Source organism: Vulpes vulpes, chromosome 3 (genome assembly GCF_048418805.1).
Source record: "Vulpes vulpes isolate BD-2025 chromosome 3, VulVul3, whole genome shotgun sequence".
Classification (NCBI taxonomy): domain Eukaryota; kingdom Metazoa; phylum Chordata; class Mammalia; order Carnivora; family Canidae; genus Vulpes; species Vulpes vulpes.
The window spans coordinates 113,075,425-113,103,315 of NC_132782.1; the positions used below are offsets into that span (position 1 = coordinate 113,075,425).

The 27,891-nt window shown below is 54.6% G+C and overlaps 2 protein-coding genes across 13 annotated transcripts; both read right to left on the bottom strand.

The window, feature by feature from the left end:
- Window positions 1–227: 227 nt before the first annotated feature.
- On the bottom strand, window positions 228–27,758 carry LOC112909067 (zinc finger protein 213). Of its 12 annotated transcripts, XM_025984833.2 has the most exons (8): window positions 22,080–22,213; window positions 21,315–21,452; window positions 18,090–18,303; window positions 17,679–17,770; window positions 17,179–17,299; window positions 15,676–15,777; window positions 14,427–15,487; window positions 229–1,555 (listed from the first exon to the last, which is right to left on the bottom strand). In XM_025984833.2, the coding sequence occupies exons 2-8, from the start codon at window positions 21,369–21,371 to the stop codon at window positions 1,121–1,123; spliced, it is 2,082 nt and encodes a 693-aa protein (XP_025840618.2). In that variant the 5' UTR covers window positions 21,372–21,452; window positions 22,080–22,213; the 3' UTR covers window positions 229–1,120. The 12 variants fall into 12 exon arrangements, with proteins under 12 accessions (XP_025840632.1, XP_025840634.1, XP_025840630.1 ...); XM_072751396.1 differs by lacking the exons at window positions 229–1,555; window positions 22,080–22,213 and adding an exon at window positions 27,656–27,758 and having other exon boundaries at window positions 14,199–15,430; XM_025984836.2 differs by lacking the exons at window positions 229–1,555; window positions 22,080–22,213 and adding an exon at window positions 27,656–27,744 and having other exon boundaries at window positions 14,199–15,487.
- LOC112908992 (uncharacterized) lies at window positions 10,520–14,338 on the bottom strand. The gene is made up of 3 exons (XM_025984664.2): window positions 14,317–14,338; window positions 11,548–12,396; window positions 10,520–11,262 (listed from the first exon to the last, which is right to left on the bottom strand). Exons 1-3 carry the CDS (start codon window positions 14,336–14,338, stop codon window positions 10,970–10,972), a joined length of 1,164 nt encoding a protein of 387 aa, XP_025840449.1. The 3' UTR covers window positions 10,520–10,969.
- Window positions 27,759–27,891: the final 133 nt, after the last annotated feature.

Here is a 27,891-nt window from a genome sequence, read left to right on the forward strand (position 1 = left end):
GGTATGGGCTGCCCCAGCCCGGGCAGGCACTGGCTGACATAGGCAGATGAGAGTCCTGAGACTCCCGGCTGTCCTTAGGGGCCCAGCCAACCTGGAAGCCAAGAATGTGGCTCCACCTGGTGACCACCCAGCACCAGTGCCACCAGGACTACTGAACCAGGAGGCAGAGAGGTCTGAATACCAGGGCCCTGGCCCAGCAACCACATAAACAACAGCACAGCCCAGAGGAAGTTTCCATATTTATTCAAAGTCCTCTGCTGCCCTTTTGAGACCAGCAGGGCGGAGCTCCTCGGGAGAGCCTGTGGTCTGTCCCTGGGGATGCCAATCTGCCGGCAACGCAGAGGGCACCATGGAATGCAGTGCTTAAGGAACCAGCGACTAACCGCTGACAGAGTGCTAGTGTTAAGTATCACAAACCCCACACCTCTGGAGAGAGGAGCCCCAGGGAGCAGCCAGCCTCTGCCAGCCCTGCCCTTGGTCTTCGGTGTCAGACTCCAGTCCCCAGAGCTACCACCACCATCACCAGATCAGTAGGGGGCTGCTCTTTGGGACTAACTTGGGGGCAAGTCAGCTAAGAGCAGAGTTAGGCAGTTTCCACGTCTCCAGACGGGGCAAAGTGGTCATGGCCTGGAAATGGGAGGGGATGTGGCCGGAAAGCCCCTGTGGCCACACCCAGGACCCAGATCCTCACAGAGATGGGCTATCCCTCCCAGGGCCCAGCAGCAACCTGCAGGTCAAGGCCCGTCCTCTACACCCACCAGAAGGCACAGCTTGGCAGGGCAGAGGACCAGGCCCACAGACTCAGCCCACAGGGCAGGCAGGGAGCAGAGGAGCCAAGCAAGGCTGGGGGCAGGGGACCCCAGTCCTGCCAGAGTCCTCACCCCAACCTGGTGCCCCAGCCTTCCTCCCACGCAGAGGCCATGGGCCAGGAATGTGCTGGGGCTTCATGAAGCCAGAAGAGGAATGGCCATGAGGTGGTTGGGGCTTTCCACTCTGGAGTGTGTGCCAGGCATGGGTGCAGGCGGGCAGGCAGCCGGGATGGAAGCTAGCGGCCGCGGCGCCCTGAGGTGACCCAAGCCTAGCCTAGCACCCCTGTGGGCCGCAGGGCCCTTGCCAGCCCTCAGCCCACAGGCTGGGCCATCTTGGCGTGCAGGCTCTGGTGGGCGATGAGGTGGGCGCGCTGCTTGAAGCTCTTGTCGCACTCGCCGCAGCCGAAGGGCCGCTCGCCCGTGTGTACCCGCCGGTGGTCCAGCAGGTAGGAGCGCAGCGAGAAGCTCTTGCCACACTCACTGCAGCCGAAGGGCTTCTCGCCCGTGTGGATGCGCTGGTGGTCGGCCAGGTAGGCGCTGCGGCTGAAGCTCTTGCCGCACTGTGAGCAGGAGAAGGGCTTCTGGCCCGTGTGCACGCCCTGGTGGCGCACCAGGTCCGAGGAGCTGCGGAAGCTCTTCCCGCACTCCTGGCACTTGTGAGGCTTTTCGCCCGTGTGTGTGCGCTGGTGGCGTGCCAGGTCCGAGCCCCAGCGGAAGCGCTTGCCACACTGGCCGCAGCTGTGTGGCTTCTCCGCTGCCAGGTCCCGCAGCTGTCGCCGGCGGGTTGGCGGCCGCCCCCTCCGTGCCCCCGCAGCACGGGCCAGGGGCGCCCCCGGCCGGGCTTCACCCTCCCAGGCCTCCAGCTGCTCCTTGGGGCTCCAGGACACAGTCACGTCCCCGCGCCCACTGCCACTGCTGCTGCTGCCGGCCTGGCCTGCAGATGCCGCTGTCTCCTCCAGCCCAGCCTGCTGGCCTTGGCTCTTGAGCCCCAAACCTGCAAGCCGAGAGGGGGCGGCCTCTTCAGTTCCACTGGGTTCTGGGACCAGAGCTGGGGCGAGGCAGAAAAAAAGACTCAGGTTCCGAAAGCCCTGAGCTGCACACACCCCAGCCTCAGTTTCCTTATCCGTAAAACAGGGATGTGATAAAATGCCAGCAGAGCACCACTTCAGAGGCAGTGGCAAGGGGTCCAGCTGGGCCGATCCTGCCCCACAGGCACTAATGATACACCTAACCCTCCCCCACCCATGGCGGGGCCACACTGGCACCCAATGTCCCACCCTCTGAACCTTGGCTATTCAAAGTCCAAAGAGGAACACATTCAGGTAGTTCGTAAAGTAGCCAAACTCCCAGTATTTCTTACACAAAACCGAGAACCCACATGGGTTCAGCCTCTGTGGCTATTCTCACCCCACAAGCTCTTGTCCCCTAAACTCAAGGGCAGATTTGGACAGGGAAGGATCCTAGCCCTCCCACTGGGTCATGCAGATTAAATAAGACAATCTCCAAATGGGTGCTCAGAGAGGCTCTAGAGTGGAGTGGCCTCCGAAGAGCAGGGCCCAGGCCTCAGTGCACAGACAGCAGGTGTTCTCACTGTCAGCACCTCTCCTCACAACCACTGTCTAGACAGAGTCCTGGCTCAGCCCCTCCAGTGTCCATTGACCCCTCTGAGTTTCTGATCTCTCGTCTGTGAACGGGGACAACCCTTCTATGCAGCAGGTTGTGAGAATCACAAGAAGATGCCCGTTTGCGAGCTCAGCACAGTGCTGGCACGTTGCAAGCGCCCATGATATGGTAACACACTCTTATGGGCAAAGACAAACGAACATTAACCCAAAGAAAAATCATCCAGGGCTCTTGAAAAGACCCAGTGAAAGCCCACTTCTGAGCCACCTAAGTAGGGGGTAGGAAGACTCGGTGTACGGCCTGCCTGAGCCCACCCTCTGTCACTGGGACCCCCAAGGGTCCTGTCTGCACCCACTGCTTACCCAGGGTGACATTCCGGGAGTTCTCTCGCTTTATGTCCCAGAAGAGTTCCCTCTGGGCAGGGTCCAGAGATCCCCATTCTTCCCGGGAGAAATAGAAAGGAATGTCTCCAAATGTCACAGGTCCCTAGAATGGGGTTAAAAAAAACAATGACCTGGCTCAGGACTGCCACTCTGGACTCCCCCAGGCAGCCATGGGTAGGAAGAGGGGGCTGGGATGGAGACCAGGATGGGTTCAGGCAGGACCAGGGTGGGTGGAAAAGGCACTTTTCTTGATGAAAAGACAAGGTCCATTTGTGGGACTCAACAGCTCCGAGGGCCTCGGAGGGGACAAGTGGACTGTAACTCACGTGGACCTTGGAGGCAAAGCAGGTATCTGTTGGCCCTCTGGCACTCCCCTCTTTAAGAGCAGGAAGCAGGGCTGAGGGAAAAGAACAGAGCCTCACAGAGGCCAGCCCAGGCCAGAAGTGAGACCTCACACATGCGCACACACACACACACACATTCCTAGGCTTCTTAGAACACACATGGCCTTCCTACTACAGGGCAATGCCCAGGAAGGAACCAGGCCTCTGCCCAGTGATTGTGGCCTACAAGCTTACTCACCACCAGGGCTGTGCTGCTCCCAAGGTACAGGTGGCCAGCTCCGTGCCCCCACCTTCATGGGAAGCCCCTTGGCCTGGGATCCCTGGACTGTAGCCTCAGGTTCCACCTCCTCTGAGGGTACTTCCTGTGCAGGAACCACAACATGCTCATCAGCACCGAGACCAGATGGGGGAGACAGAGCTTAATCCCTGGGAAGGAGACACAGGACACGTCCCTCAGGATGTAGGGGGGTGGGGAAGGAGAACATGGGGTCCCAGAAAAATCCCGAGAATGTGACACCAGGCAGTGCCGTGTGCCCAAGGATAGTCCCTGATCAAGCATGAGGCAGGAACAGATCCCAAAGGCCAAAATCACAGAGCCACTTAGTAAGAGCGTGTGGGGACAGACCTCCATGCCAAGGGCAGACCTCCACACGCCAGCCGCTCGTTAGCACCTCCCCAAGTGTCAAGAATCCAGTGCCCCGAGAACAGGGTTCCCGTGGACAGCTACCTTCTCACACCCACTCTGCTGCTCTCATTACACATATCATTGTATCCCCAGGGCCTGGTCTACAGCAGAACATAAAAAAAATATTTGCAGAAGCTGTGTGGCGCTAAAAGTGCCTTTCTGGAGCATGCCTACTTTGGTCCTGCTGCCACCCTCCAAGGCCCTTCCAAAAAGAAACCAGAGTCACTTGGACAGGGTCGCTCAGAAAGGCAACACCTGTCATGATGTGCTCCTGTTGATGCTCCTTGTGGCCCTGCATCCCACCATCCCTGGAGGACTTGTTTCTATGGAGACGGCCACCGCTCCTCAGCCAGGTGTCGCCCAGGTGCCACCGGGTGTGGGAGGGGCTCCTCACCTGCCACTGGGCTTTCACTGGCTGCTTCTGCAGGACCTCCACCAGGGCGACGGCCTCCTCGCCACTCCCCGGACTCCGCTCCCGCACCCAGTCCTGGACATCTCCAGGCAGCACGCTCAGGAACTGCTCCAGCACCAGCAGCTCCAGGATCTGCTCCTTGGTGTGAAGCTCCGGCCGCAGCCAGCGGCAGCAGAGCTCCCAGAGCTGGCTGAAGGCCTCGTGGGGCCCACCCACGTCCCTATAGCAGAAATGCCGAAAGCGCTGGCGGCAGGCCTCAGAATCCCTGCTGTCTTCTTGATGGGCAGAGTCCTGCTCCCAGGAAGAATCTTCCACCTTCACGATCAGCAGACCTGCTCCCTCCCCAGGGGCCTCCTCCTGAGACTCCGGGGGGGCTGCCATTCCCCTGGCCTAAAGCTCAGGACTGCTTGGCCTCACCGGGCCTGGGAGCCAGTCCTTCAGTCTCCCAGAGGGATCCCCTGTGGCAGCTGGGTGGGCATCTGGACACGCATTCCTGGGGAAAGAGCAAAAAGCAGGAGGGGGGGCAGTACATGAACAAACACCAGCCAGCCTGCTCCTGTCCTTTCTTGGCCCTGAAGTCTTTTTAGGCTCTCCCATAATGCCTCACTCCTATGACAAGCTCTTTACCCACACCAGCTACAGCCCTTTATCCTCAGCTCTGAAATCCAAAACTCCCAGGTTTTTACTCCCTGGCCTACTGATGTAGGCATATTTATTCCCTGGCCTACTGATGTGAGCATATTTATGATCTCCACTATCTCATTTAATTTCATGTTCATATGTTTTACAGCAAAAACTTTTATGTGTTTCTTCTGTTTGGAAATATTCACCGAGCTATACTTACCATGTGTATTTCTGTATGTGCACTACACTTCAATAAAAAGTTTAATTAATACATTTGATTACTGAGAACTGCTGCAGATTCTGCTGGTGGGGTCACTCGATATGCCATGTGTGCTGTATTAGCTTCTTCAAGTTAGAAAATTTCGGAATTCCAAAACACATCTTGGCCCTGGGGTGTCAGCAAAGAGCTCACAGACACCAGCTAAGCCATTTATCCACAGGTAGGTATGAATGACACACTTATACTCTACGTTGCTACTCCTTACAATAGTCCTGAAAAGCATGTATTTTGAAATTTCCTTTAATTGCTCTTTATTTCCAACAAAAAGTGACATAGAGCATTATAATTTTAATAAGGTGAGAGGATTTAAACAATACAGAAACACGTAAAATAGAAACCCCCTTCCAAATGCAGCTGCAACCTCCCGTGAACAGTAGGACATGTGACCTCCTGGACTTTTCCCTGTCCATTTACTGAAAATTTATCTACAAAAACGGGGAAAACCAAGTGTTTTTGTGTGTTTTACGTAAATGAGGTCCTCCTGCACGCACTATTTTGTATCTTGCTTTTCTGCCTAACAATGCTTCTTCATTGGCCGCTCTGGGAGACTCCACGGGGTGGACGCGCTCCAGGTTAACAGGTACCTGGGTGAGGCACCGGGTTGGTTTGCAGTCCTTCTCTCCCACGCGCTAAGCACCTGCTTTACTTTATTCTTCCACGCCTCACAACACCCCCGAAAGGTACGCGCTCCGTTCTCATCCTCCAGTGACCGAGGAGAAGGCTCCGCTCGGAGAGCGCCGGGGACTCACCAGGGTCGCTCGGCAGGACGCGGCGGGCGGGACGGCGGACCGGTCCGGAGCCCCGCGCTCCGACCCCAGCAGCCTCGCCTGCGCGCAGCTGAGAGGCGGCGGCGCGCGGGCTGGGCGAGCGCAGGCGCCCCCCCCGCGGCTCTTCCCAGCAGCGCGCGGCCCCCCCCCGCCCCCGGCCTCTGTCTCCGGGCGCCTTCTGCGGACGCCGGGAGCCCCGCGCTCGAGAGCAGAGCTCGGCGGCCCGCGTCGCCGGTCCCGCCCCCGGGATACACACCGCCCACAGCAGCCCAAGCGTTCCTGGTTCCGCCACCAGGTCCCTGCGCCGGAAGTCCGCGCGGGGCTCGCCGGGAAACAGCACGGCGCATGCGCCGCAGCCAGCACTCGCACTACATGCCCCAGAAGGCTGCTGCCCACTGAGTCCGAGGAATAGCCAATGAACGAGGAGAATCCCCAGAGTTGGCCAATCAGGAGGCAGCGGCTCCCCGCGCTTCCACACCTGTGACCCCGAGCTGAGTTCTGCGTCTGGACTTCGATCTTTCAGATTTCTCCGCCTTCCTGGCGGGTGACAGGCGAAAAGGCCAAGCGGAGGTTGGCCGAGTGGGCCGAGACGGTGTCTGGCCCAGCCACGAGTAGACTGCCCGATCCGCCGGAAGAGATCTGCTGAAAGCGGACTCTGCCTTCGAATGGGTGGAGGGAGGAAGACCAGAGGCCGGCGCGGCTCGGGCCCGGGAGACTCCTTTCTAGCCTCCTAGGTCCCGCCCTCGCCGAAGTCCCTAGCGGCTCCTAGCGGGGCTCGGAGCTTCCTGGGAAATGCAGTCCAGTGAGGGTCGCGGAGCCTCCCTTCTACGCCGCCGAGCGCAGCGCTGGTCGGGGTCGTGCGGCAGGACACGGCCCGCGGATACCCTGACCCCGGGGCGCACCCCGCTCTCCCACCGGCAGCCTCGTCTGCGGGACTGCGGGGTCCCTGCGGCTGGGCAGCTCTGGGTTCTCCTTCCCAGGCATTTGTACTTGCACCCACACTCTGCCTCTCTACTTGCGGATCTGAGACTCCGGATCCATTCCTGAAACCAAGAGCTCTCGTGATTTGTTTTGATTATGCAAGCATTGCATGCCTAGTGGAGAAAAAAAAAAAACGAGTAAACTGTGGAAAATGATGAAGCTGTCTATACCCACAAGGCTAACACCCTCGATCTGCTCAAACGTCGCTCCCTCCAATTGGTTTTCGCTAACCCTATGTAAACAGCACCCCCGTCATGCTTGTTCCTTATTTCTCCATCATTACCTGACATCCTTGTGTAAGATTTGTCCCCTAGTACTGGACTATAAGCTCCGTGAGGTCAGTGTTTTCACTGCCCTACTCCTAGCACCTGGATTTGTGCCCGGCACAGTATTTATCGACTAACTGAAGGCAAAGAAAACAGGAGGTAAAAAATATTTCTAATAAGGCCATTCAGAAGTGAGCATTGGGGATCCCTGGGTGGCGCAGCGGTTTGGCGCCTTGCCTCCAGGGCGCGATCCTGGAGACCCGGGATTGAATCCCACCTTGGGCTCCCGGTGCATGGAGCCTGCTTCTGTCTCTGCCTCTCTCTCTATCATAAATAAATAAAAAAAATTTTAAAAAGTAATCATTGTTGGGGATCCCTGGGTGGCTCAGCGGTTGAGCGTCTGCCTTTGGCTTGGGGCCTGATCCTGGAGTCCTGGGATCAAGTCCCACATCGGGCTCCCTGCATGGAGCCTGCTTCTCCCTCTGCGTGTGTCTCTCCCTCTCTCTGTGTGTGTCTCTCATGAATTAAAAACAAACAAACAAACAAAAAATTACTCATTTGAAAAAAAAAAAAAGAAGTGAGCATTGTTTTAATCTGTTCTTACACTCCTACATCTATGGATATTTCTAATGTAAGTCTGCAATATTTCTATATAAGTGTTTTGTTGATGATTCAAAAGTCTATCAAGGATTGCTTTCCATAGCACCGTGTATAAATAAAAGGTATCTGTTTTGCAGACCACATAGTTCCCATAGCATGGAAGTGCCATATTTTATTTAAAGTTCCTTACTCTTGGACATTTATATTGTTTCCTTTTTTCTGTATTTGTAGATCATTTATACAAATACCCACCTTCCAACATTTGCTTGAACAATTTGCTGGAGGGCTTGTGTCAAAACTGTTCTGTGAAGACTGCTGGAGTGAATGTTTCTGGGCTCCCTCCCCTCCCTCTACCGGCCGGTGGAAAACTGCACAAGCGAAAAGGAACCTGAAAAAAGTCCCTTCTGCTAGGTGTAGACTTAGTGTTCTTCCATCGCCCTCTATTGGCAAAGGCTAACATCAAGTTGGCGAGCTAAGGAGGTCTACAAGCTCTAATATCACAAAACCAGACAAAAAAATATATTGGGGGCTGCGAAACAAATTAATAGCTGGTACACTTACCATATATTTTACTGGGTACTGCTGGTATAGGGCAAATTACTTGTATACAATTACATTGACCACCCAATAACACTTTTTAAAAAATGATTTTTATTTATATATTTGAGAGACAGAGACAGAGAGAGAGCACGAGTAGGGAGGAGGGAAAAGCAGACTCCCCGCTGAGCAGGGAGCCCAACGTGGGACTCCATCCCAGGACCTTGGGATCATGACCTGAGCAGAAAGAAAGCAGATGTTCAACTGACTGAGCCACCCAGGCACCCACTTTCTTTTCTTTCTGAAAGCATTTTAGTTTATTTTTCTAACTAGGAACTATAATCTGTAAATAATGAAAAAGTCAAAATTTCCTTTCTGGGAAACTTATACTCATTTTTAGGATTTATACTCATTATTTTTCTTAGTCCAGAACTCTCTAAACAATGTTAAAAATTGAGAACAGAAGGCATCACTGTCTTGGTTAATGAAAATACTTTTATTTATTTTTTTAAGATTTTATTTATTTTTTCATGAGAGACACAGAGGGAGAGAGACAGAGATGCAGGCAGAGGGAGAAGCAGGCTCCATGCAGGGAGCCTGACGTGGGACTCGATCCCGGGTCCCCAGGATCAGGTGCTGGGCTGAAAGTGGCGCTAAACCACTGAGCCACCCAGGCTGCCCTGAAAATACTTTTAATGGTCTACAGTTGCCCATTGTTTTTCTCTGATATATATCTATTGCCTGTATTAAGGAGCATCTATTCCCATTTGCAACAGAAAGACTACCAGCTGTTCCCCCAATATCAGTTTTCTCCTTCTACAATAAGAATTTTTCAATAGGCACATGGCGATTCAGAATAAGCATATTTTCCCAGGCTTCTCTGCAGCTAAGTATGGCCATGTAATTGAATTGAAGGCAATGACATGTGACCAGACATGATGTATGTATCTTACATAGAAAAGGATGGGTCCTGCTTCCTATTCTTTTTTCCCTAGCTGCTAGCAGGAATTTGGACATTGTGGCAGGGAACATGCAGATGAGTAACAAAGAGGTATCAAAGCAGTAAGAGAGAAAGTACTGGATTCCTGATGATTGTGAAGCCACCAAACTAGCTCCAGGTTTATATGCAGGCAGTGATGTGAGAAATAGATACCATGTTTAAGCCACTGTTATTTCAGACTTCCATTACAACCAATGTACACACTAGCATTGCTGCCTATGAGGTTTTGTTTTTTGTTTTTTCATTAAGAATAGAACATAAGGGCAGCTTGGGTGGCTCAGCGGTTTAGCGCTGCCTTCTGCCAGGGCGTGATCCTGGAGACCAGGGGTTGAGTCCCACATCGGGCTCCCTGCATGGAGCCTGCTTCTCCCTCTGCCTGTGTCACTGCCTCTCTCTCTCTTTCTCTCTCTGTGTGTGTCTCTCATGAATAAATAAATAAAATCTTTAAAAAAAAAAAGAATAGGACATAAAAATATATTTTTTAATAATTTCTCCCATGGAGAACTTCCATGTCTTCCTGACTAAATTTTGATAGTTTTTTTGTTTTTCTAGGAAATCATCCCTTTCATCTACAACTTCAAATTTCTTAATATAAAAGTGTACATAGCATTCCCATTTAACTAAAATGTTAAAAATCAGCATGTGTGGTTAAATCTTCTTTGTTTGGGATCATAGGATGGTGCTTTAATGGTGGTGGAGCAGTAGGCTAGGAAGAGCCTGGGGGTCTGTTGACTTTGTAGGATAGGCCTGCCATACCAGTCCTGACATAAGGCTGCCTACTTCCAGCCCACCTGCACATATTATCTTGAGAAATGCACTTACACCTTGGTTAAGATCCTATTTTGGATCTCTGCTTTCATAGTTGAATTGAATCCTAAGTGATCCACTGTCTCTCAGGGTTGTTATAAGGATTAAATAAATGAGGGGTGCCTGGGTGGTGGCTCAGTTGGTTAAGCATCAGCCTTCAGCTCATCATGATCTCAGAGTCCTGGGATGGAGCCACACATCAGGCTCCCTGCTCAGCGAGGTGTCTGCTTTTCCCTCACCCTCTTCTTCTCCCCCTCACTCGTGCTCTTGTACTCTCTCTCAAATAAAATCTTAAAAAAAAAAAAAAGGATTAAATAAATGAGGAAGACATGTAGACCACTTAGCCCAGAACTCCTAACACATAGGAAGTGCTCAATAAAGAGCAGTTCGTCCCAGGGAGTTACGCATTGCCAGGAACCTGTCACAGGGACATGCCCACAGGAGCATCCTAATGGGCATGAGAGGCTGCAGAATTTAGGCCTTCTAGGCATTTTTCCACTTTCCCGTGAAGATTTGAGCCCAAATTGTTCTGGTCAGTGGCCTATCGGGTTGTGGTATTAATCTTCACAACTAGCCTCAACCTTTGTCAGTTGAGAACAGAAAAACTGGGGTGCTCCAGGAGGTGACAGAGGTGCAGGCCACACATCACAGGCTGGCTGAGGAGAATGAGGATGAGGGAAGTTGGAGCATTCTCATAACCTCCCTTCCTCGATCCTCTGCCGTACACCAAGGAGAAACCCCAGACCATAGCCCCTGGCAAGTGGCCTAGGTCACCTCCCCCCTTCCCTCCCACCGGAGGTGTCATTTTAGCTCCTGGCACATCAGTCTCTTCCTCGTGGCAGGGTCTTTATTCACTCTGCTCCCCTTGCTTGGAAGGTTGTCCCCAAATCCTTGTAAAATGGCCTCTTGTCATTCTCCAAGTCCCGGCTTAATGCTCCCGCCTTGAGCGGGGTCCTCTGACAGTCCGCTCCTAACAGGCTCCATTGCCTCCCCGCTCCGTTCCTTCCGGTACCTGTCACTACTTGAGAGCAGTGTTTGTGCCACTCACGGGCTCGGCGGTCTCCCTCACTAGGCCGGAACCCCGTGCGGGCAGGGATCCCGTCTGGCTCTGGCATCGCGTATTCCTCGACGTTTAGCAAAGAACCTGTAAAGCAGGCATTCATTTTGTATTTGAAAAGCGAAGGAGGGATACCCTGTCCCTGGGTGTCGCAGCGGTTTGGCGCCTGCCTTTGGCCCAGAGCGCGATCCTGGAGACCCAGGATCGAATCCCACGTCGGGCTCCCTGCATGGAGCCTGCTTCTCCCTCTGCCTCTCTCTCTTCTCTCTCTCTGTATGGCTACCATAAATTTTAAAAAAAAAAAAAATTAAAGAAAAGCGAAGGAGTGAATGCAGCGAAGCCTCCACCTAACGTTTCCCGGCCTTTACCTACCTCCCCCCGCTCCCTGGCCTCGGAAGGTGCCAGGGCGCCGGCGGCAGGTGTCCCGGAGCCCCCGAGCTCCAGGGCAGAGGCCGCAGCTGGCGGCCGGGCCCGAGCTCCCAGCCTCCCGCCAGCCGCGAGACACCCGAGCTGGGAGCTGGAAGCCGGAAGCGGCTCCGGCCGGGGCCCCCGCCCGCGCCCTCTCTAGGAACGCGGGAGGTTCGGCATCTCTGTGGTAGGCCCAGGGCCGGCTGTGAAGGAGTCCAGCTCGGAAGAGCGGATAAAGGGGAGCGTTGAAGAGGACCAGTTCGGATGTTGCCAGGCAACCGCGCTGAGTAGGAGAGGAGAGAAGGGAACGTAAAGGGTCGGTTCCGCTGGAGCCCGCCCCTCGCCCCGCCCAGACACCGGATTGGCTAAGGGCAGCGCTGGTGGGCGGGGCTTCCGGAACCCCACCCTCCGCGCTGCGAGGCCACCCAGCGAGGTTGGCCCTCCAAACCAGCTCTCCCAACCCCGTCCCGGCCGTGCTACCCGCGGAGTCTCCCCCTAGCTGGGGAGACAACCCCGGCCCGGGGAGGGCAGGCCTGGGCCGTGCCTTGGGGCCGCTCCGAGAGGGTGGGCACTCCGCGGGGCTAGTCCCACCTCTGCCCTCCCGGGCAGGCGAACGGTGAGCATCCGGGTGGGGCTCCCCGAGGCCCAGAAGCCGGGAGGAAGCAGGCCAGAGACGCCGAGCCCTTCCCGGGCGTCCCCCGCCCAGCCAGGTCAGCCTCGCCAGGCCTTTCCACGACACCTCCACTACCTCTGCAGTCTTGGTTTCTCTTGTTAGACGTTTTCTAAACTGCCAAGTACCACTCCTAAAACGTTCTCACCCGCTCTGTCCCAGAATGGTGACTTCTGGATGGGGCTCTAGAGACGGGCCTCTAGAGACAGGTGGACTGAGACCCACGGGGCCCTCGGAATAATGTTCCTCTGGTGCCATGAAAATGGGAAACAGTTTTTCCAGGTCTCTGAGTTTCTCAGAGGCCAGAGTGGAGTCTTTAAATGATCCCCTGGCTCATTCCACAGGTCTCTAAGTGGTTTAAGACCTGGCACAGTGGCCAGAAAGACCAAGGAAGCAAACACCCATTGTGCAAGTAAGTACTCTGTGCTAAGCTTGCACCAAGTACCAAAGTTCAAAAAAAAAAAAAAAAAAAAAAGTTCCCAGTACCGTTTTAACAAGTGTCCTTCCCGCCTCTCTTTCATCTCAAGCTCCTGAGAGCAGCAGGCTTGCTTTATGCGATCAAGTCCCCCTCAGCCCCTTACACTGAGCCAAGCAGAGAAATCCCATTTCTGAGTGATGGGAGCCATGAAGACAAGCTGAAGGGAGAAAACAGCTTTCTTTCTCACCTCTTCAAGAAAGAGCCATCTAATTCACTCAGTCTTGCCAGCAACCCAATCCCAGATCCCACGGAGACCTCCCAGACACAACCAAGTTTTGCCTGGGCTCCCGCTAGTCAGCAGCTTTCTGGCACCTGGCTGATGACCTGCTCCCTGACGCCATCTCCAGCGGAGTCCAGCCCCCCTGAAGGCTCAGTCTACGGCCTGTTGTGCTCTTTTTAGACAGCCCTACCTCATAACAGGAGTTGTCGGAGTGCATGGAATCTGGGGGATTGACACCATGAAATTCTTGGACCTGCACCCACCTTCCAGCTGTCTGGTTGTTGGCTAAGTTATTGGGCCTCTCAGCTGCTTCCTCATCTATAGGACCGGGACGGAGTCCACTGCTCAGCATTGTGGAGATCAGAAGTGACATATCCACAGCACTTGGCCGCATGCCCGGCAGGGCAGCTGCTCGACTGTCAGCTATTACTATTGTCAATCCCCTCCCTTGTTTGAGCCACCCCGTGGGCCCCCTGATCCAGGGAGGCAGGTGGAGTTTCAACAGCCTCCCTCATGCAGATGTCCCCAAGGTCAGTTGGTGTCAGAACTGAAATTTGAGCTGCAAATCCTGGATAATAAGCAGGCTGAGCCCATTCCTCCCCAGGGAGGAAAAAAAGAGAATGGAAAATAGCTACAGAGGTCAAAAAGCAAAAGGCTAAGAGTAAAAGATCCAGACAGGGGCAGGTAGGGCAAATTATAAAGGACATGTACAAAGTGGCCAATGGGGTGAGAAGTAGCAGAGGGAGGTGGCAGCAGCCTCAGAAGGCACCAGAAGGGACGGTGGTCCCTGGTAAGGGAGGAATCCTCACTGGGTTACGGCCGGGCCCCATTGGAAACACACAGAAAATGTCCAGTCACAAAACAGGCTCCCAGTGCCTGTGACAGGAGACGGGGAGGGCTCAGCCCTGCTCCAGCTCCCAAACAGAAGAGCCAACAGAGGGTCCTGGGCTCAGGCAATGCCAGAGGACCAAGACTGATGGCCGCAGCACCGGACCACCCCTCCAGGGGGATCCATGGCCTCAGAAGTGGCTGGTTGGCTTCAGGTTTGGAAACCTCTTTGCCCAGAAGCGTCTGCTTGTGATACAGATGCTCTGGAATGGCCCCAAGTCAGGTCAGGGCTGGGAAGGAGAGTATCAACCCCCAAGCGGTGACTAAGGGATGCCTCAGCCATGCTGACACGGCTGCCCCAGGAGCCCCCCAGGTTGGACTCACCACCAGGGCCCCACGAGACAGAGCATGAGCGGTGGTGGGAATTCCAAGGCCTTTAATTCGTACCTCGTGAGCCTGCGCCTCACCCTAGCTCCTGTGTCGCCATGCCCCACCCCATGCCAGCACCTCCCACTCCCTTCCCACACCCCCTCTCACGCTGCCCTTGCGCCTCCCCCATGCTGGCCCCCCCTCCCGGCCTCCTAAGTGGGAGCAGGTGGGGGTGCGGCCAGAGCCCCTGCTGCCCCCAGCATCAGCATGGCCAGGGCCTTGGGCCCTGTCGTGTGGATCTTCTCGTGCCGGTGCAGGTTGGAGCGCCGACTAAAGCTCTTGCCACAGAGAGGGCAGGAGTAGGGCCGGACACCACGATGGGTGCGCTGGTGGGCCGTGAGGTGTGAGCTGTGGCTGAAGCTCTTGCCACAGTCGAGGCAGTGGTAGGGCTTCTCGCCCGTGTGCGTGCGGTTGTGAGCAATGAGGTTGGAGCGCTGGCTGAAGCACTTGCCGCACTCAGGGCACGGGTAGGGCTTGACCCCGGTGTGGGTGCGCTGATGGGTGACCAGGGCCGAGCTCTGCGTGAAGCACTTGCTGCAGATGGGGCATTTGTGGGGCTTGGCACCCGTGTGGGTGCCCTGGTGGGTGACCAGGTCCGAGCGGCGGGTGAAGCGCTTGGCACAGCGGTCGCACACGTAGGGCTTCTCACCCGTGTGAATGCGCTGGTGCTGGATCAGCGTCGAATGGTGACTGAAGCTCTTCCAGCAGGAGGGGCAGGTATAGGGCTTCTCACCCGTGTGGATGATCTGGTGCTGGATGAGGTGTGAGCTGCGGCCAAAGCGCTTGCCACAGTCCGTGCAGGCATACGGCTTCTCGCCCGTGTGCGTGCGCCGGTGGGTGACCAGGTGGGAGTGCCAGCTGAAGCCCTTGCCGCACTGCTCGCACTTGTAAGTCTTCTTGTTGGCGTCACCGTCAGGGGTCAGGCCCTCCTCGCTGCTCTCAGGGGTGCCCGTCCGCCCCTCTCGGGGTTTCTCTGGGGGGAGGCGGCCCTCCTGGGCTTTTGTGAGGCTGGTATCAGGTGGGGCTGGTTTTGCCTGTCTCTCCTCTGGGGGACCTGGCTGCCCATCGTCTTTGGCTGGCCCGGAGCTCTGGCCGCTGCCTACTTGCTGCCCGCACTGCAGGACATCCCCCTGGGCTCTCCCCACCCTGCTTCTGAAAGACTTCACCTCCCCAAAGGCTGCCAGGGACGGGGCCGGCTCCTCCTTCCCCACCTCAAAGGCTCCTGGAGAGAGAGGGTTTCCAGCAAGAGAGAGACTTTCGTGAGGGACCCACGGTAATTCTGGAAATGGAGATAAGAGCGAGGATCCCGGAAGTAAAAGCCACTCGCTGCAGAGGACAGGAAGCTGGCAGCCCTACGCCTGGCAGGGCCACGTGTCTGTGCCCCAGGCGAAACAGCCATGCTGACAAGGGGCACCCCACAGCACCCCCATGCCATGGCACCCACCCACCTGCCACCTCTGCACGTACCTGTCTTCTCTTCCTCCTCATCTCCCATCTGCTGGCACGAGCTCGAGGCCTCACCCTTGCCCTGTCCTTGGGAGGTCCAAAAAGGTCTGCTGAAGGGAAATCCTGGCCAAAAAGAGACAGGAGATGCTGTACAGCAGGAAACGCCACGTGAAGAGGGAAAAGTGGGGAGAGAGCTCTGCAAACATGGGGTAAAACTATATGAGCTACTTCACTTGGGGTCAGGTGTCCACCTCTCTCTAGGAAGCACACTGCAGGCTGACTGCCAGACACAGTCTCCTGAGGGGCTCCATCTCATTTCCCTGAGCGAGCACCAGGAGTAAAGGGAGAGGGCTGGTGAGGTCAGCTGCCAACAAACCCCCTTCCATTACATGGGCCCCTGGCAGCGGGCCCAGCAATGTCTCCCAGGCCTGCATCTTCCCAGACCACGAGCAAAAAAGACTCCTGGAGGAGGGACAGTGGGTGGAAGAAGCCCAGCGAAGGGGGTTTGGGGTAAGAGGCTGGGGGTGCAGACCACCCCAAAGTCAAGGACCAATGGCCCACTGGCCAAGTCCCCTGGGGCCAGGGCCTGGGGATTCTGGTCTAGTCAGCAAGAAAGCAGTGGGGCCCAGGTTCCATGCCCTGACCCACGCCCTGTGGGAGGGAAAGAATACCCTGGACCCAGCAGTGAGTTTAGGGCATTTGTGAGGCTTGCTGTCGGGCTGCAAATGGATGTTAAGTTCCCTCTAATTTCCCAGGACTTGCCTAGACCTGCTGGCCTGGGCCCTAGGGAGTGCTAATGATGGGTGGTGAGCAAATAATTAAAGGAGTGAACTGCCCTCTGAGGCCCACCCCCGAAGTCAAGGGTAGAGTGACCAGCCCCCGGCTCCCCTGGGCTAGCAAGTGTGCCCCTGGTGTGTACGGACGGACAGACAGACAGGACGTGTAAATGAATGGCAATGAAGGAATGAACACCAGCAATTGTCCATAAGACCTCCTAAATTCTGCCAACAAAACCAGAGTCTGAAACTGAGGAGTCAAGGTGCTGGGACTTTACTTACCACGAGAAACAAGGCCCCCTGGGGTGGATGTGACAGCTCAGGATCCGGGGGCCTGGGAACATTAGCTGGCACCAGTACCCCCCAGCCCCGGCAGGCAGCCCCTGCTCTCTGGACAGACGCCTCTCAGGTGGGGCTCTGAGGAGCAGGACGGTGGGACCGAGGAGCAGGACCTCTAGGTCAGCACTGCCGGATGCAGCGGCCACTAGCCACATGGGGCTATGGCAATTCAAACTTGAGCCAATTAGAACAAAATAAAATATAAACTTGGTAGCTCCAACCACATTTCTAGTGCTGAGCAGCCACCCCTGGCTGGTGGTTCCCATGTCAGCACAGAACAGAGTGGCCCAGATGAACAATGAGAAGGAGCTTAAGCCCCGGAAGGCGAGGAGGAGGTGACGGAGACACGGCCTCCCTCTGGCTTCGGGCCTCAGGAGGTGGCCACCACCAGCACCTCTCGGGCCCTTACCCAAGGCCAGCCCGTTCCTCTTCTGCAGGATGTCCCTGTAGAAGCTCTGCTGTGTGTGGTCCAGCCGCCCCCACTCCTCCCGGGAGAGGTACAGAGCCACATCCTCAAAGGTCACCGGCATCTGAAACCACACAAAATGCCCACTCTCCAGGACATGTCGGAACACCCTGACGGGGCACGATGGCTCCAGGATGAGGGGAGCCCCCTGGCCCCCAACCCGCTGCGGACCAAGAGTGAGGCCTGTCGTCAAGTCCGAGGGTGAAGCAGGACAGCCGCCCAGGCAGCTGTGTACCACAGAAGACAAGAGACAAAGCCAAGGGTCCTTTCTGGGCACCACAGGCAAAGCTCAGGCTCTCTGAGCACGTTCCCCTCTGGCCCCTCCCTTGGGCCCGGTGCTCAGACCCAGACGAGGATCCACAGGGTGATCCACAGCCGGAGATGCGGTTCCCCCACACCCCTCTGCTCCTGCTCCAGCCTCACACCGGAGCAGGGACACTCACCTGGGACCAGGCGCTGAGGAGTGCCGCAGCCATCTGCCGGTCCCTGGTCCTCTCCTCCCGAGAAAGCACAGGGATCTGGGGGGAGGGGAGGGCTGAGAGAGGAAAGAGGTCCTCAGGGAGGCCACCTCATCCTGCTGGGCCCCGCTGCTCCCCTGAGGGGACTCGGGCCTGGCTCACCAGGGACACCACAGCTGCTTCAAACTCCACCCCCGACCTGACCCAAGAAAAGGGTCAGCAGGCTCTGAGGCTGTGCGGGAGCGGCCTCTGAGGGGCAGGTGGGTAGACATCCAGGCATCTCCATGGCCAGAGAGCTCGTGCCCTCTCTACCTATGCTGCGAGCCTCTGCCTTTCCCCACAGCTGCCACCCGAGAAAGTGCCTCTCGAAATGTCCCTCTCCATCCCTCTCCTCACCTCCACTAGGCAGGAAAAGAGTTTTCTCCTTAGAGCCCTGGCTTAGGGACACCCAGCTTGGCACTCCTGGTACCCCGTCCCCCTGCAATGCACCCTCAGGGTGGGGCTCTTCCGGCTCCATCTTGATATGGGGTGAGTCCCAAGCAGCTCCCAAAGGCACCGTCTCCTCTGACTCAGAGAGCATTTCTTGACAAGGATGCCCATGACCTGGAACCTAGGAATGACAGCCCCCATCAGCACCTGGGCAGAGAATAGGAGACACAGCCTAGCTCCCCACCTGAGGTCCTGGGGCCAACACCCAGGATGGCCACACACACCCAAATGCAATGAACAGCTTGAAGGACTGGCCTTGCTTCCTTCTGCTGGTCATGGGGGCCCACACATCTCTAGTTCACCTCCACAAGCTGGGGCAGCAGGGGAGGGCAAGAAGGCTCAAGGCCAGGCCAGGGGCAGGCTGGCCAGGTGCCCACGGAGCAGATGCTCCTTCTCAATTCCAGCCTCATGCCTCCCACAGAAGTGTGGACTGTTATTCTTTTACATTGAGGAAACCGGGTGCCTGAGTGGCTCGGTCGGGTTAGGTGTCTGCCTTCGGCTCAGGTCGTGATCCCCAGGGTCCCGGGATCAAGTCCTACATGGGAGTCCCTGCTCAGCAAGGGATCTGCTTCTCCCTCTCCCTCTGCTCCCCCACCCACCTACCCTGCTCATGCCCTCCCAAATCTGTAAAAAAATAATTTTTTTAATTAAAAAAAAAAAAAAAACATTGAGGAAATCAAGTGCCATGTATTGAATGGAGTCCCCCCAAATTTCAGGCCTGCTCAAAACCTCAGAATGTTACCTTATTTGGAAAGGTCTTTGCTGATGTAATTAGTTAATGATCTAGAAATGAAATCATCCTGCATTTAGACCAGACCCTAAACCCAATGACTAGTGTCCTTATAAGAGGAAAAGACACAGAAACACAGAAAAAGCCACATGAAGATGGCAGCAGAGCTGGAGTGAGGCCAAGGGACACCTGGAGCCACCAGATGCTGAGAGGCAGAAGGGTCCTCCCCTAGAGTCTTGGGAGGAGGCCCTGCCAACACCTTGATTTGGGGTTTCTGGCCTCCAGAACTGGGAATAAATTCTGGTTGTTACACAGACACAGGAAACTGACACACTCAGGCTCAGAGATGAGACAACGGCCGAAGATCACAGGGCCCGCGAGTGCTCAGCAGGAACTGGAACTCAAGGTGACTCACAAGTCAACTCCAGGGCCACCATTGAAGATGGTGGGAGGTAGCATGTGGCCTTGGGCCATTTCCAGGCTGACCCAATTTGGTCTCAGAAGTGGGAGTTTTGGGGTTTGTAGAAAAAAGAAAAAAGCCCAAGGGTACCACTAACCGTGCCCAAACCTGCGCCCACCTGGGTCTGACGGAAGGAAAACCTCCTGGCTCATGCCCGGCACCACCCAGCACAAGGGCACTTCCAGGGTCCTCCCCCCTGGTCCTTGCATCCTCACAGCAGCCTCAGCTCCGGGTCCCCGGGACAGACTCAGGCAACCAGGACTCAAATCCAGGCCAGCCCCTCACTCGCTGCTGAACCTGGAGTGGGCACTGCCTTCCCAGAAACCTCTTCAGTTTGGGGAAAGTCACTTCCTTTACACGGGGAGGCCCCTGGGGACGCCTCACTGCCATCCACAGCACAGGGACTGGCCAGGCGTCTCTGTCCAGCCCCCTGAGCTCCATCTACAGTAGGGTCTCCAAGGGAAGGACCCTAGACCAGGAGCTGGAGTGCCTGGGAGCCCCCTGGGCCAGACAGCCTCCGAGACCCAGCTGCTCTGCCTCACGCACAGATAAGCTGTGACAAAGAGCTGTGCACTGGAACATTCTGGATAAACAAAGTGGTGCCAGTAATCATTACCATGCTACCGTGTAAGCTGACAGAACCAAACAGCAGCAAAGAATGTCAGGGACTCTGAAGCTGTCAGTCTACAAAGGCATCACGGAAGGGAAAGGAAACAGTGTGGACACCCCTTTGTGCCTCTCTGGTACGGATACAGGACAACTAAGACACACGGTCCCTGACTTACAACGGCCCAACTTAACCGGCTTTCAACTTCACGATGGCACGGAAGTGACACGCACTCATTAGAAACCGTACTTCGAACTTTGCAACAGTCTCCTCTGCCGGGCTGGCGGTGTGTGGCTCGGTTGTCCCTGGGGCTGCCGGGCGGCAGGTGCCACGGCTCTGTCAGTCCCGTGGTCATGAACGTCGGTGACCGGCAGACTGACCAGGGCTATCTCTCCTGCCATTCTGTTTTTCTCTCTCAGTATGGCGTCCAGTACATTCCATGAGATGCTCAGCACTCTTTTATAGAATAGATTTTGTGTGAGGTGATTTTGCCCAGCCGCAAGCTGCTGTAAGTGTCCTGAGCACGTCTGAGTAGGCGAGATGAAGCTGTGATGCTCAGTAGGTTAGCATGTTAGATGCATTCTTGACTTCTGGTTGTAACCCCATTGTAAGTCGGGGAAGACCTGCACTTGATGTGTGTTTGAACTTACAGCCCCTGGAAATACTAGTTGAGGTGCCATAGGTTTCTCTAACCTAGGTTCTAGGGGCTGTGCATGTTATTTTATGTGTTACAATAATTACCTTCTCAGAGCCTCCCAACCTCCTGGATGAGACAGGTGAGAACAGCAGATGTATGATAGACATTTTATACATGACACACCTGGTTCCCAGAGGCCAGGGGACTTGCCCAAGGTCACACACCTGGCTGCAGCTGATTCATATTCCTTTGATTCCAAGCCCAGTGGCCCTGGTCCCCGCGCAGTTTGTAATCACACCCATGGGCAACAGGTATGGGAAGGCCTAGGTGCTGAGACCCAGAGAGAGGGGAGGGGGTGGTCCTAGGCAGAAGGGAGGGTAGATGGGGGCTTCCCTGTGTGCTCTGGGCACTGTTCAGAGAGCACCCTCACCAGGAGGACCCCCACGTACCTCCTTGCTATTTCTGGTAGCCTTTGGCTCACCAGGCAAAGCAAAGCAGTTTGATAGCTGTCAATTCCCGGGTGGAAGGCATTTCCTGTCATACCACCAGCTCTTCAACACCTCCCACAAGCCCATCCACCAGCCCTGCACCCAGGCAAGCCTAACTCTCCCATTGGCCTAGAAACCTTGTCTTGAAAATCTGCTCCTGCTCCAATTCCTTCCGGGGTATGCATCCCTCACCCAGCGCCCCGTCCATACCTCTCGGGCTCTCTCCTTGTCCTGGGTGGCCCGGGTGCCTCTGCCGTCTGCAGACATTTCTATCTCAGAGGTAGAAAGCACGGCTGGGTCGTTTCTCCCACTTGTTGGCCAAGCCGTCTCCAGCTTCTGGCCAGAAGCCTGGAAGAAGAGGAAGAAATCAGCCAGCCTCTCTTGGGCACCTCGGAAGCAACGTGAAGATCCCCATGCAGGACCAGACCCATCCTTGGTCCTGATTAGAAATAAAGCCTCCCCGATGCCTTCCAGTGACCTCGCTCACTCTCTCTGAGGTTTTTTGGTTCCTCACTGGACAGAATGCTATCTTGCTTTGTCCCCTTTATCACTTAAGTCATAACTCTGCTTCTCAGAGAAGCCCCCTTAGGGAGAGCCAGGGCTGCACCTGAAAGGTCTGCAGAGATCCCACAAAACAGGTGCTGCGCGTGTCCGCAGCCGTCACAGGCGGCTCAGCTGGAGAATCGAGGCCCCACTGTCTCCCAGGCCCAGGACACACGCACCCTGCGCTCCGCCTGGCCCGGCCTCACCTGGGCTCCAGAAACAGAGCAGCCCGCGGCGGCAACCTCCCGCCAGGTCCGCCGCTCACGTCCGCTCACGGGCCTGGCCGTGCCCTCCCCTTCCTGAACCTGGGTCCAGCCCCCTTCCCTCCCCACCAGCCTGAAGCCTTCCACCTCTGACCCCGGCCCCTCCTGCCAGCCGGCCACGCGCGTGGATCTCGGGATCCACACGCCCCCCGCCCCGTGGCCCTCTCACCGAGGTGGAGGCGGAGGGGGCAGCTTGGTCGGCGGGGCCCCGCCCCCAGGAAGGGAGACTCCACAGCCTGCACCGGGCCGGGGAGCCAGGTGGAGACTGGGATTAGGGACAACAGGAAGTCCCTCCCAGATCCCGTTCCCCACGCAGCTGCAGCCCTACAGGGTTCCCGGCTTCAAGGGTTCCGGGCCTGGAGGCCCCGGCCCTGCTGCACCTGCCTCGGCCACCGGGCGAGCCCGAGGTCCGCACCGCCAGCTCACGGTCGCTCTACCTGGCGTTCACTTGTGGCACCAGCAAAGCAGGGACAACAAAACGGGAAAATAAATTCTGTGGAGGATTCTGACATTTGACGTTCCAAAGAGGGCATCGAAGCCGTCCTCACAGGAGGAAGGGCACCACCCGGGGAGGGGGCACGATGCTCCTGGACACACAGGGCTTCTGGTGTCTCCGTGGAGACGTTCCTGGATTTCACTTAAGGCCCCCAGGCCGATGAGCCGGTCCTCTGGGCTCTCCCCAATACTGGCATGGAGTTCTCCTACCCCCAGCCCCAGACCCCACACCTTGAAAAGACACAGCACCACACGGATTCTTCTAGACCTCCTCTCCCCAGTTGGTTAAGCATCTGCCTTTGGCTCAGATCATGATCTCAGCGTCCTGGTATTGAGCTCCCTGTCGAGAGGGGAGCCTGCTTCTCCCTCTCCCTCTGCCATCCTCCACCCCCACTTGTGCTCTCTGGCTCTTTCTGTCAAACAAATAAGTAAAATATTTAAGATTTTATTTATTTATTCGTGAGAGACACAAAGAGAGGCAGAGACACAGGCAGAGGGAGAAGCAGGCTCCATGCAGGGAGCCCCTTACATGGGACTCAATCCCAGGACTCCATGATGACGCCCTGGGCCAAAGGCAGGCTCTAAACCACTGAGCCACTTGGGGATCCCTAAATAAAATATTTTTAAAAATTAGTAAAGTTCTCATAAAATGGATTTTCTTGAAAAATCAGAACACCGGGCAACCTTGGACACATATTCCCCACGTGCGGGATCTGCTCTCACGTTGCTGCATTTGGTCCCCACCTTACCCCTGAAGCATTTTGAATTTGTGACTCTGCTTTTGGAGTTAAACATCTTTTAGGATTCTGATCTATTCTACTGTCAGTTTGAGGAACAAAACATATGAGCCTGGGGGAAGACCTGGGTGGCTCAGTGGTTGAGCTCAGGTCATGAGCCCAGGGTCCTGGGATCAAGTGCCATAACAGGCTCCCCACAGAGAGCCTGCTTCTCCCTCTGCCTGTGTCTCTGCCTCTCTATATATGTCTCTCCTGACTAAATAAATACTTTAAAAAAATGAGAGCCTTGGAGTTTGTCTCTGGTCATTATTTCCAGGCATTTTAATCCTCAAGGTGAAGAGGTATGTCCAAAGTTGTAGCAAAAGTCAATACTATTGTCAAGCCAGAGAACTACAAACTGAGAAGTCCCAGGGGGCTGTGGAAAAAGATCAACTACTCAGTCTGCGAATGGTCCTCCATTAAGGAGCATGACCAACGTCCAGAGTAAGGGAATTCATTCCTGACATAGGCCATTTCAGCCACAGCAGTTCCAGGAGGACCTGAGTCTCAAAAAAGTGTGTGTGTCCTGATTCTTGGGCAAATGTTTCTCTACCACACAAAAGGGGCTACTTTCAGGGACACTGGGGAAGCCCAGCAGTTTAGATCCCACCACGGGGTCACCTAAACTAGACCAAATGGCTTTCTGCCCCTGGACGCCGCCGAGTAAGCATCATTAAAGTCTCCCTTCCCACCGCCATCATGTCTAAGTCAGAGTCTCCCAAAGAGCCCAAGCAGCTGTGGAAGCTCTTCATCGGAGGTTTGAGCTTCGAAACAACCGATGAGAGTCTGAGGAGCCATTTTGAGCAATGGGGGGCGCTTACGGACTGTGTGGTAATGAGAGACCCCAACACCAAGCGCTCCAGAGGCTTTGGGTTCGTCAGGTACGCCACCGTGGAGGAGGTGGACGCGGCCATGAACGCTGGGCCGCACAAGGTGGACGGAAGAGTCGCGGAACCAAAGAGGGCTGTCTCCCGAGAAGATTCTCAAAGACCCGGTGCCCACTTAACTTGAAAAAGGTTTTTGTCCGTGGCATTAAAGAAGACACTGAAGAACATCATCTAAGAGATTATTTTGAACAGTACGGGAAAATTGAAGTGATTGAGATCATGGCTGACCGAGGCAGTGGCAAAAAGAGAGGTTTTGCTTTTGTGACCTTTGACGACCACGACTCTGTAGACAAGATTGTCATTCAAAAATACCATACTGTGAATGGCCACAACTGTGAAGTAAGGAAAGCCCTATCGAAGCAAGAGATGGCTAGTGCTTCGTCCAGCCAAAGAGGCCAAAGTGGTTCTGGAAACTTTGGTGGTTGTCGGGGAGGTGGTTTTGGTGGGAATGACAACTTTGGTCATGGAGGGAACTTCAGTTGTCGAGGTGGCTTCGGTGGCAGTCGAGGTGGTGGTGGATACGGTGGCAGTGGGGATGGTTATAACGGATTTGGTAATGACGGAAGCAACTTTGGAGGTGGCGGAAGCTATAACGATTTTGGCAATTACAACAATCAATCCTCAAATTTTGGACCCATGAAAGGAGGAAATTTTGGAGGCAGAAGCTCTGGCCCCTATGGTGGTGGAGGCCAATACTTTGCCAAACCACGAAACCAAGGTGGCTATGGCGGTTCCAGCAGCAGCAGCAGCTATGGTAGTGGCAGAAGGTTTTAATTACTGCCAGGAAATAAAGCTTAGCAGGAGAGGAGAGCCAGAGAAGTGACAGGGAAGCTACAGGGTACAACAGATTTGTGAACTCAGCCAAGCACAGTGGTGGCAGGGCCTAGCTGCTACAAAGAAGACATGTTTTAGACAGTACTCATGTGTATGGGCAAAAAACTCGAGGACTGTATTTGCGACTAATTGAATAACAGGTTATTTTAGTTTCTGTTCTGTGGAAAGTGTAAAGCATTCCAACAAAGGGTTTTAATGTAGATTTTTTTTTTTGCACCCATGCTGCTGATTGCTAAATGTAGTAGTCTGATCATGATGCTGAATAAATGTGTCTTTTTTTTAATGTGCTGTGTAAAGTTAGTCTACTCTGAAGCCATCTTGGTAAACTACCCCAACAGTGTGAAGTTAGAATTCCATCAGGGTGATGCCAGGTTCCACTCGAAATTAATTTGCAACCTGCTTGGGCACAGAAGCCATTGTCTCCACAAACCTTGGTGTGGTTGAACTGACAGTTAATGTGTTGTGACCTGGAGTTCACCGTTAAAAGGGTCACCCAAGCAAAGTCCTGGAGTTTATTTGGTTATTATGATTGTTGGCACATCCTATGCAATATATCTAAATTGAATTATGGTATCAGATAATAAATTATAGATGGGATTAAAGCTTGTGTATCGTCCATTATCATGTGTAATCAATAAATGATTTAATATTCTCTTGAAAAAAAAAAAACTAGACCGAATGGAGTCTCAACATTGATTTAACTACTCAGAAAATATTTATTGAGCACTTACTATGTGACAGACTTTAGCCTCTTCTTGGAGATGAGAGGAAATACTTCCAGGACTGGCTCTAGGACCAAGCAGGTCTAGGAGGAAGAGTCTTCACATTTACTGTGCGGGAAATGCAGTCCCTAAAAGATTTCAGAAAGGTCCCTGGGAAAGCATAGATCAAAAACGCCTCCAGCAAGCAGGCAGCACCATAGATGACCAGTGGCTTGGGTGCCAGATGGTATTCATGGAGGAGCTTCAGGGGCTTCAAGAAATCATATTTTGTTCAAAGGGGGCAGTTGGGGGTTCAGTATTGTCAATTCTTGAAGATTTTTCAAAAGAAACCAGAAGAAAAAGAAGTAGAAGGAGGAAAAGAATTAGGTTTATATGTGAAATATCCTGACTTTTAAATGTTGATGATTCAAATACAAAATTTAAGAACCCCATAGAACTGCAGCAGAAAACGCCTGCTGTTTAGCTCACAGGGCACCAGTTTAGGGATGTACTCACCTCAGGAGACTGTCACAAGGAAAACTACCATGGATGGTAGTGCCTGTCTGAGCTTTATTTTTTTTTTTTAAGATTTTATTTATTTATTCATGAGAGACACACAGAGAGAGAAGCAGAGACACAGCCAGAGGGAGCCTGATGCAGGACTCCATCCAGAGACTCCAGGATCGCTCCGTGGGTGCAAGGCAGGCACTAAACCGCTAAACCCAGGGATCCCCCTGAGCTTTAGACAGAGCAAACACTCAAGGAATGCCAACTCCCAAATCTGGTGGCTTCGCTGAGTTTAAGAAGAGATTACCTTTGGGCAGCCCCGGTGGCGCAGCGGTTTAGTGCTGCCTGCAGCCCGGGGTGTGATCCTGGAGACCCGGGATCGAGTTCCATGTCGGGCTCCTTGCGTGGAGCCTGCTTCTCCCTCTGCCTGTGTCTCTGCCTCTCTCTCTCTCTCTCTGTCTCTCATGAATAAATAAATAAATAATCTTAAAAAAAAGAATAAATAAATAATCTTAAAAAAAGAAGGATAAATAAATAATCTTAAAAAAAAGAAGAAGAGGTTATATTCTGTAAATAAATCATGATCTGGGATCCCTGGCTGGCTCAGCAGTTTAGCACCTGCCTTTGGCCCAGGGCGAGATCCCGGATCCAGCATGGAGCCTGCTTCTCCCTCTGCCTCTCTCTGTGTGTCATGAAGAACAAATAAAATCTTAAAAAAAAAAAAAAAAAAAAAAATCATGATCTACTTTCAGACATTGACTTGAGACATTGACTTGAGAACTAAGACATTGACGTGAGAACTAACTCAGGTCTTACAAAAACACTCGGAATAAGAAAAACTAGAGGGACGCCTGGGTGGCTCAGTGGTTGAGCGTCTGCCTTCAGCTCAGGGCGTGATGCCAGAGTCTCACATCCGGCTCCCCGCATGCAGCCTGCTTGTCCTGTCCGCCTCTCTGCATCTTTCATGAATAAATACATACAATCTTAAAAAAAAGAAAAACTAGACAAAGGAAATCATCTGAAGTAGGAAAAAAGGTTTAAAAAAAAAAAAAAAAAAAAAAAAAGCTTGCACTAATTAAGGCTGTTCAGCCAGGCTGGAGACGGTAAAGCAGAGCTAGCCTTAGGAAGAGAAGAGGGGTAGGTAGATAAAGGAATGCGAGAGAGGCCAAGATAAACAGGAATAATCGAATAAACAGCAGAGCAGATGTAGAGCAGACTACGGAAAAAAAGGGAAATCCGGTGGAGCCCCAAGAGTACAAATTTTTTAAAGAAAATAACAAGAACTCCCAGGGCCGCTGAACGGCGAACCCGAGTCCTCCCGCCCTGACGCCAGGCGGCCGCAGGAGCCAGCGTTCGCTGCCGCGGGACGCCCCTGAGCCCGCGCAGAGGAGTCGGCGCCTTCCAGCCCCCCGCCCTCCGAACACCGACGCGGGAGCGCGTCGCCCAGGCAACGCCACCGCCCCGCCCACGGGAGACGCCGGTGATTGGCTGGCGCCCATGGCCCCGCCCACCCGGCGGTCCTTGGCTCCTCCCGGCGGCCCTTACCTGCGCGCTCCCGCCCGCGCCCTCGAGGGACGGCCCGGCCGAGGAGGGGGTCGCTCTGCTGCCGCCTGCCCCCGGCCGGTGTGCCCGCGTTTCCCGTCCGGCTGCCCCATCTCAACTTCCGGTTTCCCGGTTCTCTCGCGGCGCCCGCCCGTGGGCATCGTGCGCGAGGACGGCAGGGGCGGGGAGACCGCGGCGCCGATAGCCACAAGCCCCCCATTCGGCGAGCCCCGCTGGGA